The sequence below is a fragment of the Capra hircus genome, chromosome 3 (genome assembly GCF_001704415.2).
Source record: "Capra hircus breed San Clemente chromosome 3, ASM170441v1, whole genome shotgun sequence".
Taxonomy (NCBI): domain Eukaryota; kingdom Metazoa; phylum Chordata; class Mammalia; order Artiodactyla; family Bovidae; genus Capra; species Capra hircus.
This window is the reverse complement of record NC_030810.1, coordinates 27429500-27443402: the sequence shown is the minus strand read 5'-3', so window position 1 is coordinate 27443402 and position 13903 is coordinate 27429500. Positions and strand designations below refer to the sequence as shown.

Here is a 13903-nt window from a genome sequence, read left to right as displayed (position 1 = left end):
CAGTCCTGCCTTCCACTTGTGATAGCACGAGAGCATTGTCACATTGTGCCTGTTGTCTTCAAAAATGAGATTAGCCCATTAACCACTCCTCACCCTTATGGCTTTACTCCAGCTCCTGAGCTGAATATTCAAGGTTCTCCACCACAACCTGACCATGTCACCTTCTCTCTCCTACCATGGGTTTGTTCATTTTAAGCCATCCCACTTCAGTGTTTCCTTCTAACTATGCCCCTGACTTGGGTCCTCTCCTCCCTCTCTACCTTTGTAAACCACTTAGGAATTACACCCTCTTCAACCCACTCCAGTATTCTAGAGAATCCTGTGGACAGAGGAGCCTGGTGGGCTGCTGTCCATAGGGTCACATAGAGTCAGACTCGACTGAAGCGACTTAGCAGCAGCAGCAGCAGCAGCCCCCACCCTTGTCCTTTTGCATTCCTTCTTTCTGGACTTGTCTTCTTCATCACTTGTTAACTCTGGGAGTGAGGATTGCTAGCTGGGTCCACCTAGTAACTTTGGCACATTCTCTTCTTTTCTGAGCCTCAGTTTCCCCCTCTATATACTAAGGGGTTATTAAGGCTTCCCATACAGCTCAGTAGTAAAAGGATCTGCCAGTGCAGGAGACACAGACTTGGGTTTGATCCCTGGGCCAGGAAGATCCCCCTGGAGAAGGGAATGGCAATGCCACTCCAGTGTTCTTGCCTTGACAATCCCATGGACAGAGGAGCCTTGCAGGCTACAGTCCATAGGGATTACAAAGAGTCAGACACTACTGAGCAACTGAACACACATACCCACACGACCTTCCAGTGGTTTCTGTCGACTCCCACCCACATCACTGTGTGATCCAGACCAAGATCGATGTGACTCTAGGTCTTCTGCTAAGCAGATCAAACCATCACGGGAGTCTGATAAGAGTAGAGAGGGTGCCATGCAAACCCATCATTATTACTGGGGTCCAGCAAGGACAATGTTCCCAGAATAGGGTATCAACTAAGAAGTCAGGGGCCGCGGCTGAGTCCTCTGTTTCTCCGGGGCCTGCCATGTGGTAGTAAGAGCTGAACATTGTCAGGTGAATGAATGAAAGCCAAAGACACCCTGTTTGGCCCCTTAGGTCTCCCAGCTTAGAGCTCACACATCATATTGGGTCCTAGACTTTCACCAGCTTCTGTGCATTTTCCCTGCTCAAAGTGCCCACAAACTCTGGATATACACTTGTGGACATTATCTCTTTTAATCTTCGTTACAACCTTTTTAGTATTTCTATTTATAGATCAGGAAAGTGAAGGTCAGAAGGATAAAGTAACTTGTCCAAGGCCATGGAGCTGGTATGTGACTGAGCTGTGACTTCAGCCAAGCATCATATTTGTGTTCTGCAGGAGAGAGCTAGAGATGAAATATGGGAGAGAGTTAGCCAGAGAAAAAGGAAAGGCAGAACAGGAAAGTGAAGAGGAGAGAGGAAAGTTCCTGTCAACCCCAGGATGTCATGACTATATTTGTTTTCTACTGCCACATAACAAATTACCACAGACTGTTGCTAAAATAGTGTACATTTATCATCTCATAGTTTCCATAGGTCAGAAGTCTAGGCACAATTTTGCTGGGTTCTCTGCTTCAAAGTACCCACAAACTCCCTTCTCAGGGTTTTATCAGGCTGCAGTCCTGAAGTTGGCAGGGGCTATGGTCTCTCATTCGGAGAAGGCAATGGCGATCCACTCCAGTGCTCTTGCCTGGAAAATCCCATGGACGGGGGAGCCTGGTAGGCTGCAGTTCATGGTGTCACGAAGAGTTGGACACGACTGAGCGACTTCACTTTCGCTTTTCACTTTCATACATTGGAGAAGGAAATGGCAACCCACTCCAGTGTTCTTGCCTGGAGAATCCCGGGGACGGGGGAGCCTGGTGGGCTGCCGTCTGTGGGGTCGCACAGAGTCAGACACGACTGCAGCAACTTAGCAGCAGCAGCAGCAGCATGGTCTCTCATTATGGGCTTCAACAGGGAGTTGAAGCCAAGAGAATTCCATACAAACAGACAAGTGTGTTAAAATAGACAAGTGTGTTAAAATAGACAAGTGTGAACAGACAACTGTGTAGAAACAGGCCTTAACTTCCTGTAGACTCCCACACAGCTAACTTTGCCACGGCTGCTGCTCTTCCTTCAACCTACTATAAAAGCATGTTGTGTGTTGTTTGTCTGCCCAGTTGCGTCTGACCCTTTGCGACCCCGTGGACTGCAACACACGAGGCCTCCCTGTCCCTCACCATCTCCCAGAATTCATGTGCATTGCGTGGGTGATGCATCCAGCCACCTCATCCTCTGACACGCTCTCTTCCTTCTGCCCTCAATTTTTCCCAGCATCAGGGACTTTTCCAATGAGTCAGTTGTTCACATCAGGTGACCGTCATCCTAGAGCTTTCAGCATCAGTCCTTCCAGTGAGTATTCAGGGTTGATTTCCCTTAAGGTTGACTGGTTTGATCTCCTTGCTGTCCAAGAGACTGTCAGGAGTCTTCTCCAGCACCACAGTTCAAAGGTGTTTGGCACAGTCTTTGGCACTCTGCCTTCTTTATGGTCCAGCTCTCACAACCATACATGACCACTGGGAAGATCATAGCCTTGACTATACAGACCTTTGTCAGCAGAGTAATGTTTCTGCTTTTCAACACTCTACCTAGGTTTGTCATAGCATATAGGCCCTACCATTCTTAGGGTCTTCATTTCCTTTTGAGGGCTCGTGTGTTACATAAAATTTGAACAAACTCGTATGCTTTTCTCCTGTTAATCTGTTTCATCTTGGTTTAATTCTCAGGTGCAGCCAAAACACATTAAAGGCCCAGCTCCACAAACCCTATAGTACCCGCTCTGCTACACTCAGGGCCCTCATCTGTGCCACTCCCTCTGTCTGATATAGGCTTTTCCCACCAACACACACACACGCTTTTGTCTGGCTAACTCCTATTCGTTCCTCAGCTCTCAGCTGAAAGGTCACTTTCTCCCCCAGGAAGTCACTGCTGATCCTCTACACTAGGGCTCCCCTCTGCCCACTCTAAACCCCCAATCTCCTGTCTTTTTTTCCCCATGTTGATATCTCAAATAGTAATTACTTGCTGAATGTCGATCTCCTCTGTTAGACTGTAGGATCTCAGAGGACAGGGACTGAGCCTGCTCTAGTCTCTGACATCAGTGTTTAGTACAGAGGCCAGTGTGTGTTAAATACAAAACTGTACAAACGACTGAATAAAGAGAACTTGAACTGACCTTTCCGGAACTTCAACCACTTGAGTAGTCTCATAGAGAACAGACTTGTGGTAGCCAAGGGGAAAGAAAGGTTGGGAAAAATGCATTAGGAGTTTGCGGTTAGCAGATGCAAACTATTATACATAGAATGGATAAACAACATCCTACTGAATAACACAGGGAACTATATTCAATATCTTGTGATAAATCATAATGGAAAAGAATAGGAAAAGGAATATATATGTATATAATGGAATCACTTTGCTGTACAATAGAAATTAACAAATTCAATAAGATACAATTTTTCAAATGGAATAGTCTCTTACCTGTAGTATCTTTCCCACTGTACCTCACTCTGAAAATGAAAAATTTTACCTATTATAGATATATGTTGAATAAATGAATTAAGAATTTTTAAATTGGGTAGAAGAAAACCTTGAAAAGAAGTGCAGGGCATCATGTGAGAGGTAGGAAAGCCAGGAAAATGTGGAGTCACAGGCAAGTACATGTTGTTAGATGTTTGTCAAAACCCATAGCATATGCAATAACGAGAGTGAACCCTAAGGTAAACTGTGGAAGTTGGGTAATAATGATATATGCATGGAGGTTAATCTTTGGTAACAAATGTCCCACTCTGGTGGGAAGCCATGCCTGTGCAGTGGCTAGAGGATTTATGGGAATCTCCATACTTTCTCAGTCATGTCTGACTCCTTTCATTCCCACAGACTGTAGCCTGCCAGGCTCCTCCGTGGAATTCTCCAGGCAAGAATACTGGAGTGGGTTGCCATTTCCTTCTTCAGGGGATCTTCCAAACCCAGGGATTGAACCCAGGTCTTCTGCATTGTAAGCATATTCTTTACCCTCTAAGCCATCAGGGAAGCACTTTCTACTCCATTTTGCTCTGAACCTAAAATTGTTCTGAAAAAACCTGTGTACTAAAAATAACAAAAAGGCCACAGCAGAAAATGTTCAAGGAGGAGCAGGTGTTTGGTCAGGAGAGTTAATTGTTGCTGAGCCTGGGAGCAGGATGGAAATATGTCCTTCGGTTAGTGATGTGATCACACTGGTCACACTGGTCTCACTTAGGTGAGAATGGTTTCTGCCGAGTGATGGGGTGGGAGCTAGACTGGAGAAGACTTAAGAGAATGGAAGGCAAGAAAATTACCAACTGAATACGGAAAAGCCTTTCAAGAAGTTTCACTGGTTCTCATGAAAGAATATCACGAGTAGGGCAAAGAATATTCTCTTGCCAAAGAGGACAGAATGTGAATGTGCTCAAGCCTTGGGATTAGTTGTTAAATTCTTATCACAGAGGCATCTGCTCACTTGCCCCATGAGTGTGCAATCAGTAAATTCCATGATGCAGGAAACCTTACACATCAATGCCCCAGGTTATTTTTTATTTTTATTTTTTGGCTGTGCCAGTCTTAGTTGCAGTATTTGGAATCTTAGTTGCAGCATGTGGGATCTAGTTCCCTGACCAGGGATTGAACCCAGGCTTCCTGCGTTAAGGGAGTCTTAGCCACTGGACCACCAGGGAAGACCCGCCCCAGGTTCTTTAATAAATAACTTTTGAGGGCTAGCAGCAGAAGCTAAGGGTTTTTAACAAGCTTTCAAGAGTTTTCTTTTTTTTTTAAATAGCAAGTCTGAACTATAATGTCTAGAGAAGAATATTTTTTGTGATAAAATTGTTAAGAAACGCAGGAAAGTGATCACCATAAAAACTCAGGAGGAAAAAGAAAGTCAGGAGAGTTGTTACTTTTGGAGGGAGGTGGGAGCAATGAATGAGTCAGGGCACATGAGGTTTCTGGGTGGTGGTGTTATCATAACTCATTCAGCTTGAGAGGAAGAAGTTCCTCTGTAGAGAAAAGAATCACATGGAGAGAGACACGTGAAATTGAAGAAGGGGTGTGTAGGTGTGTGTGTGTGTCTCACAATGGCAGAAGCAGGCAGGAACCACTGGGGCAGTCATTCTCGTCCCTCTCCCCATGGTGCTCCGAGGTCCTCAAGCCCTTCCACTTCTGTGAGGCAGAAAGGGCAAGGGTTATTCTCCTGATTTTATGGTTGGAAAAACTGAGGCCTGAGTGTGTGTGACTTGCCCCAGGTCACACTGCTCATCAAGGGTAGAGGCTGCCCAGATCCCAGGCCCCAGCCCAGGAGTGAACAGGGCAGCTGGCTCACCCGACACTGCCCTGTCCCCTGCAGGAATTGCTGAGATTCTGATGAACAGACCAAGTGCCCGCAATGCCCTGGGGAACGTCTTCGTCAGTCAGGTGAGTAAGGGGGGGCACCTGGGTGGGCTGGGGCTGAGCTGGGAGGTATCTGATCGGGTCTCCTCTGCAGCTGCTGGAAGCTCTGGCCCAGCTTCGGGAGGACCGGCAAGTGCGTGTCCTGATCTTCAGGAGTGGAGTGAAGGGTGTGTTCTGTGCAGGTGGGTTTCCTTCCTTGCCTCCAACCCAGGGCTCCCACCAGCCTGCATTTAGGGGATACTTAGGTCTCCTGGGTTTCCTTACCCTACTGCTCTCCACCCGGGTGCCCTTTCCCAATAAAATCTCTTGCTTTGTCAGCACATGTGCCTCCTCGGACAATTCATTTCCGAGTGTTAGACAAGAACCAGTTTCGGGCCCTGGAAGGGGTCCCTCTTCCTGCAACAAATGGCAACTCTGGAGGGACTCTTCTTCACTGAGACTGACATCCTGACCACTCGGGGTACTCAGGGGTCAGCTTGCCTGCCAATGGGCCAGACCCAGCGGCCGCAACTGGGACCCTTTTGTCCCTGGTCTCCTCCTGACACGGACAACTGGCCAGAGTGCCCTGACCGGTAATGAACAAGAGACTTTATTGACCTCTCGCCCCTTCCCTCTCTCTTTCCTCTCCTTAACCCATCCTATCCTTCCCTGTTTTTCTAGTCCCCCGGTCCTGGACGCAGGAATCTGGTCGAAAGGCCCTCAGCCTGAGCTGAGGATGGGACACTGATCACCTTCTCTTGGCAGAGAACTCGAATTCTGGTTCTGGTCTGATTTCTGGTAGGGCCGAGTTCCAGTCCTCCCTTCTCTGGAGGCCCAGGGAAAAGTCCCATAATGCCTGGGCATCTGTAGGTGGCAGGAGATGTCTGTAAGGCCACCCCTTTTGCCCCCCTCTCCCGCCTCCTCCCTCTTCTTTCAACCTGGTTTCCTTTCCTCCCTTGAAATCTTTGATGTTAGTACTTGGCTCTGAAGTTCTGTGTCTCTATAGGAGGTTTTCTGAGAGACTGTATTCTTGTATTTAAGGGCTTCCCTGGTGGTGCAGAGGTTAAAGCGTCTGCCTGCAATGTGGGAGACCTGGGTTTGATCCCTGGGTCAGGAAGATCCCCTGGAGAAGGAAATGGCAACCCACTCCAGTACTCTTGCCTGGAGAATCCCATGGATGGAGGAGCTTGGTAGGCTACAGTCCACGGGGTCACAAAGAGTCGGACACGACTGAGTGACTTCACTTTAGGTCATTTGTAGCACAGGACTCAGGGCTTCCCATTAGCTATTGCTAATGAACCCGCTTGGTGACACAGGAGACACAGGTTCAATCCCGTGTTGGGTACATCCCCTGGAGGAGAAAATTGTAACCCTCTCCAGTGTTCTTGCCTGCAGAATCCCTATTGACAGAGGAGCCTGGTGAGCTACAGTCCATAGGGTCACAAAGAGTCAGACATGACTGAAGCGACTTAGCACACAGCACAGGGCTCATTCCCATTTTAAAGATGTGAACTCAGAGGTGAAATTCCTTGCTTAGAGCAACACAGCTAGTGAGAATTCAGTTAGAACTTGACCCCTCTGACTCCCAAATCCCTGTTCTTTCCGTTCTGACCCTTCATTGAGGAAATGAGAAAACGGAGTCCAACGACACTCACCAGGTCTGTGGCCAAGATAGGACTGGCTTACTGCCCCTTTGCCCACCCACAAGCTTTCAGTCCCTGTCAACGAGGCTCTTCCATGTCTCTGCACCATTTGGTCCTCACAACAGGGCAAGCACCACGGCCTTCCTTTCTGAGACGAGCAATGCCGCATCCCAGGCCCACAAGAAGCAAGCGAATGAGAGTTGAGCTAAGAACTGACTCTGGGCTGGCTGTGGAGGGGGCGCTGGGGAGAGGGAAGAGGCTGCGGAGGGCGAGGCTGGGAAGCGAGTGATTCTTAGGCAGTTTCAAGGGCATGTGGCTCAGTCCCCAGGCCTCAACTGTCAGGATCCTGGTGAGCAGCCTGTGGAGGGAGGTGGCAAGGGAAGTATGCGGACCAGTCTGCCTGACCCCGCTGCCCTGATCAAGGCCCTCCTCCTACTCCGGCCTCTTCCTTTGGCTCCCCCATGGTCTGACGTCTTCCATCACAGTCACTTTGTGACTGTTAGCCCCGCTCCTCACCCCCCCAGCGAACGACAGGAAAGTAGGCGGCGTGCAGGAGGTCTGAATCTGCCCCTAATTTGCTCTGGAATTCTGGGCTAGTCCCTGTCTCTCTCTGGGCCTCAGTTTCCTGATCTGTCACTGAGGGGCTAGGACTAATCAGACTCCCAAGGGCTCTCCCAACTGACTTTCCCATAATGTAGCACTTGCAGACAGTATGTTCACCACTTACTACTGCCTCAGGCTCCGGCTATCTGGCCTTCAGTGACCCTCCAGTGGCACCACTCTCACCAAGGACCCGGCCCGCCCCCATGCCACTGTCCCCTGCACTCACTCCTCATCTTCCTTGACCTTCTGCCTCTTCCACCAAGCCCTTCTTTTAAAAATAATTATACCTGATGTATGCCAATTATTTCTCAATAAAACAGGAAAAAATAATTAATAAAATTTTATTACTATTTAATGTATTTTTTGAGTTGTCACAAATATATACATTACACAAAATTTATATTTTAATCACTTGTAAGTGTAAAATTCACTGGTATTAAGTACAGTTACCAGAGACCGCAATGGCAACCCAATCCAGTACTCTTGCCTGGAAAATCCCATGGACAGAGGGACCTGGTAGGCTACAGTCCATGGGGTCGTTGAGGGTTGGACAAGACTCAGCAACTTCACTTTCAGTTTTCACTTTCATGCATTGGAGAAGGCAATGGCAACCCACTCCAGTGTTCTTGCCTGGAGAATCCCAGGGACGGGGAGCCTCGTGGGCTGCCGTCTATGGGGTCACGCAGAGTTGGACACGATTGAAGCGACTTGGCGGCAGCAGCAGCAAGTACATTCACAACGTTATTCAACAATCACCACTATCCATTTCAAAAACTATTTCATCATCTCAATAAACTGTATACTCATTAAGCAATTCCTCCGCATTTCCTTAACACCCAGTAACCTCCATTCTGCTTTCTCTCTTTACGAATTTGTCAACTCTATTTCTTACAAGTAGAATCCTACGTTTGTCCTTTCATGGCTAGCTTATTTCACTTAGCATCATGTACTTCATGTTCATCCATGTTGCAGCATATTGCAGAATTTCTATCCTTTTTAAAAGTGAATAATATTCCTTTTCACATATATATTCCACATTTTAAAAATCCATCTGTTGATGGGCTTGGGTGGTTCCCACATTTTGGCTATTGTGATTAATACTGCTATGAACATTGGTGTGCACCTATCTGCTTGAGTCCTTGCTTTCAATTCTTTGGGGTATATACTTAGGAGTAAAGTGGCTGGACCATATAGTAATCCTACTTTGAACTTTTGGAGGAAGCACCAAAATATTTTTCACAGCAGCTGTATCATTCTACATTCCTACCAGCAGTACATCAGAGTTCTCCGCACCAATGTCAACACTTTTTTTGTTTATTGTTTATAATAACCATCTGAATGGGTAAAAAGTAGTATCCTATTGTGGTTTTTATTTGCATTTCCCCAATGATGCTGAACACATTTTCCAGTGCTTACTGCCTTATCTTCTTTTTTAAATATTTATTTGGCTGCACTGGGTCTTCTTTGAGGGACGCAGAATCTTCAATCTTCATTGTGACGCGCCACCTCTTAGTTCTGGCATGAGAGCTTTAGTTCTCCAACTAGGGATCGAACTCGGGCCACCTGCAATAGAAAGCCAGAATCTTAGCAACTAGACTAGCTGGGAAATCCCACTGGCTTATTTTCCTTGAAGAAATGTCTGTTCAAGTCATTTGTGAGGTTTTTTTTGACCACTAGGCACAGCTTGCATAATCTTAGTTCCCCAAACGGGGATCGAACCGTGCCCGCTGCAGTGGAAGCATGGAGTCTTAAACCACTGGACCCCCAGGGAAGTCCTTTGTATTTGGTTGTCGGAAACCTTTACATAGCCTAGATATCAGTTCCTTACCAGATGTATGATTTGCCAGTATTTCCTTCCATTCATGGGTTGTCTTTGCTCTCTTGATAGTGGCTTCTGATGCATTAGTTTTTAATTGTGATGAAATCCAATTTATCTTTTTGGTTTTGCATCTATTCTTTTTTGAACTCCTCCTCCCTCCCTGGCTTCCCTGACCAAGTTTTCCTGGTGTTTCTCTTTCCTCTCTGGCTGCTTCTCTTCAGGTTTTCATTGCTGGATCCTTTGACAGCCTGGGATTCAGTGCCAGGTCATTTCCCAAGGGCTGTCCCCCTTGCATCTGCAGGTGCAGACCTGAAGGAGCAGGAGCAGATGAGTGAGGCAGAAGTGGGGCTCTTTGTCCAGCGGCTCTGAGGCCTGATGACTGAGATTGGTAAGGGTTCTGGAGTGGGGAGGAGGAGGGCATTCAGGGGTCCTGCTGATCCCAGCCTTACCCAATCTACCATACTCTAAAGACAGAATGGTTTCTGTTGTGAACTCTGTGGAGAAATGATTCTCCCAGGGAGAGGGGGCAGGGACAAGGAATTCTACAAGGAGGAGGGTGTCACGAGGATCCAAAGGGCACTGGCTCCCCAGCATTAGTGCCCTGCTAGTTCTGATGCCCAGCCCCTGTGCCCTCAGGGTACAAGCCTGGCCATTCCAGAGTCAACTTTCAGCAAGCATACTTGCAGGCTTTGACAAATGCTTGTTCCTTTTTCTGGAATATCCCTCCTAGGCCATCTGAACTGTTTATGCATTCTTTAAGACCACCAGTGCCTCCTCCTCAAGGAAGCCAACTCTGGCCCATCATCCAAGCTTCCTTTCTCAGTTCACTGATCACCCTGGGTCATCATCACCTGTTTGCCCGTCTCCCTTCCCCATGTTGGATTCAATTCTGTTCCCAACACACAGAATGAGAAGGGTGAGCAAAAAGGTGGGTCCCAGGGAAGCCCACAGGAGGGTGGGCCTGACCAGGCATCACCCTGCCCATCCATCTCCCCATTCCCATTCCCCAGCTGATCCCACAACTTTCCCCAGTGGGAAAACTAACTGCTAAGATAACCTGGCTGAGGTACCAGGTAAGCTCCCCAAACTTGGGACCAATGACGCCGTCTATCAGAACCGTCTCCTACCCTGAGACACTGTCCTGGTCCTACCAGGGCCTCGCAGGCTGAGCCCTCCTTTGTCTCCACAGCAGCGTTCCCTGCACCCACCATTGCAGCTATGGATGGGTTTGCCTTGGGTGGAGGCCTGGAACTTGCCCTGGCCTGTGACCTCCGAGTGGCAGGTACTGGGTACGGGGAGAGGTGTGGAAGGGTGGGAGGGAAGAGTGAATGAAACCAGCTAATTCTGGGGGTTCTGCAGTCGGCCACTGCTCTCAGCTTTCCAACAAACCCCACAACTAAAGGCAAAGTGGGAGCCAAGGAATTCAGGCAGTAGTGGTTCCCACCCACCGCCCAGCCCGACTGCTACAGGACTCGCCCCTTCTCAGAGTCGGCTGCCCTCAGCTCAGGACTGTTTGTACCAACCCAGGGCCAACTGCTGACACAACTAGAAAGAACGTAGAGAGTGAAGGTTGGGGACAAAGGTATCTACTCAGTCTTCCAGTTCTGTCCAAGCCGGCTGCATCGATCATGCTGTGAACAAAGGTGAGCCATGAGGGCAATCTGTTACATGTCCAGTTCATCACAGCATGACTGGGCAGGAGCAGTGCCCTACAGTAGCTCTATCAGAATCCACAGAGGTTTGCATCAGTAGCTCAGAGAGATTGAACTTTGAAATGTGGAGGGCAGGGAGGAGGAGGATAATTGATTGCTTTTAACGTTGCTGACTTGGTGGTTAGGTGTGCCCTCTTTAGAGCCAATCAGAGAAGATCTGAGTGCCATAATGGTGCCACACTTTCTCCTGCCAAAGCAAGAACGTTCATCTTTTTTTTAACATGTAGCCCCAGGCATAGAGGGACTTTATATCCATATGAAGCATAACAAAGAGAAGCCATCAAATACCAGGTCAGGTCATAGCACCAACTCTGGTCCTCACCTGCCTATGTTAGGAAAGCTAACTTGAAGGGGTTGGTGGGTAGGAGGTGAATGTAAACCCTTCCCTCCCATACTGCATGGTTCACAGGGAGGGTGTTGAGGGAATTCAGAGGAAGCCTGTGGGGTGGGACACTCAATGAGGGCCTCTCTTAAGAAGTACAACTGCAAAAGGAGGATGTGGATCAGAATACAGGAAAATTTCAGGCTGACAAAAAGCTGGGAGGAAAACTGGTGGAAGCAGGAGTCACTGACACTCTAGGCTACACTTGAGCTAAGGATGCATGAGACAGATAATCCATTAACTTACAAATAGGTACCGGGCACCATCCAGGAACCCTTCCTTGTTCCAAGCACCATGACCTCACTTGATCCTAAACAGCTCTATAAAGCAGGTAAAAGAGAGGTTATCAATTTTTTCCCCTGTCCATGAGGCTCAGAAAGGCTAAGAGAGTTTCTCAGTGAGTTGTGGAGGTAGGGTGAGTAGTGGGACTCCTGACTTCCAGGCTAGCGCTCTTCCAAAGGCAGCTACTGGAGGAGTCTGGCTGTGGCCACACCATGAGGGAAGTGATCTGCTGGAGGGGTAAGCAGAGCCCGCAGACAGCGTCTCCTTTCCTCTGGGGTTGGAGCTGGAAGACAGGGTGGGGGCTTCACTCTGTTTTGTCTAAGCAGCTTCTTCGGCTGTCATGGGACTGATCGAGACCACCCGAGGGCTCCTCCCAGGAGCAGGTAATCTCAACACACACCATCCATCCTCTACCTGTTCACTCTATCCAGCACAATTCCCTACTTCCCTCTTTTGCCCTACGTGCTGGGCTCTCCCCCACCAGCCTAACCCAATCTTGTCCTCTGAGAGGTCTTGGCTGACTCCCAGCCAGGGCCTCCCCTGGGCCCCCACATTCCATGAGAATTCACCATCCCTACTCCATCCTGGCAGGAGGGACTCAGAGGCTGCCTCGATGCCTGGGAGTGGCCCTGGCGAAGGAGCTCATCTTCACAGGCTGACGACTGAGTGGGGCGCAGGTCCAGGCTCTGGGGCTGGTGAACCACGCTGTGGCCCAGAACGAGGAGGGCAATGCTGCCTACCACCGGGCACGAGCCCTGGCCCAGGAGATCCTGCCCCAGGTACGACTGCCGCTCAGCACGGGTGGGCCTGCCACTGGGGATCACAGGTGGGGAGGCCAGGGGGCAAGGGTGTCTCATGCAACCACACAAGGTCCATTTTCCCAGATTTATAAAATGAACCGTCTTTGGCAGTTTTGCTTCCATTCAGCCATCTAGTAAATAATACTAAATCAGATTTTAACTTAAGATCAAAACTGAGTTCTGAGGAGCTGGGATCAATTAAGCTTGAAAATCCTCAGAACAGCCTGTAAAACTGAATTTCCTGAGATGATGCAAATGATCTCTTATCTGTGCCATCCACTAAGGCAGTCACTAGCCACGTGTTTTGTCGCTATGTCCGACTGTGCGACCCCACAGACTTTAGCCCACCAGACTCCTCTGTCCATGGTATTTTACAGTCAAGAATACCATTTCTTTCTTCAGGGGATCTTCCCAACCCAGGGACTGAACCCGAGGCTCCTGCTTGCCAAGCAGTTTTTTACCCTTGAGGTACCTGGGAAGCCCCACTAGCCACATTACTTAAATTAAAATTTTAATTTCTCAATTACACTTCCCATATTTTGATACTAATAGACACATTTGGCTGTTGGCTATTGTACCGGACAGTAAAGCATGACTGTGTTCCAAAATTGAAAATGCCAGATTCTTTAAAGCGGGTAAAGAACTACCAGCCCATCTTTCGACCATACACGTGGTGGAAAAGCACCTGAAATGCATGACGTAGGACATGTGTTAAGGCCCGTACTCTTTTTTAATCCTCAAATAGCCTATTAGCATAGTCTCCCCAGAAGTATAGATGCCAGGGAGTGGGTTAGGCCCTGCCTACATGTAATCTCCAAGTACCCGAGAGGCTCCACTGGCTTCTCATTTCTCTAAGAGAGCCAGAGGGAGGTCCCAAGTTTCCACAAAGACAGGCAAGCAGCTGAAATGCAGCCAGGTTCTGTTAAGCTGTAATACTCACTGAGCCCATATGGTGCATCCTCATCCTCCAGACACAACCAGACACAAGCAATCCTGGGTACTTTAATGGTGTCCCAGTGTTAGAACAGTCCAGTTGAGGTGATTATGCCTGTCGCGTCTGTGCTATAACAGACCCAACAAGGTTAAGTGACTCATCAAAGTCAAAGAAAGTGACTGCAGTAATACCACAAAGACAACACTATTTTGGCATCCATTCTGCATAATACAGAAATACATATAATAACTAGTATTTTAAGGAATG

The 13903-nt window shown here is 48.3% G+C and overlaps 1 protein-coding gene across 1 annotated transcript; it reads left to right on the top strand.

Annotated features, from left to right (window-relative positions):
• On the top strand, nt 5410-12852 carry LOC106501968 (enoyl-CoA hydratase domain-containing protein 2, mitochondrial). Its single transcript, XM_013962825.2, is given in 6 exon segments — nt 5410-5506; nt 5577-5664; nt 9828-9914; nt 10716-10808; nt 12229-12285; nt 12494-12852. Coding segments are annotated over 6 exon segments (720 nt in total). The 5' UTR covers nt 5410-5455; the 3' UTR covers nt 12838-12852.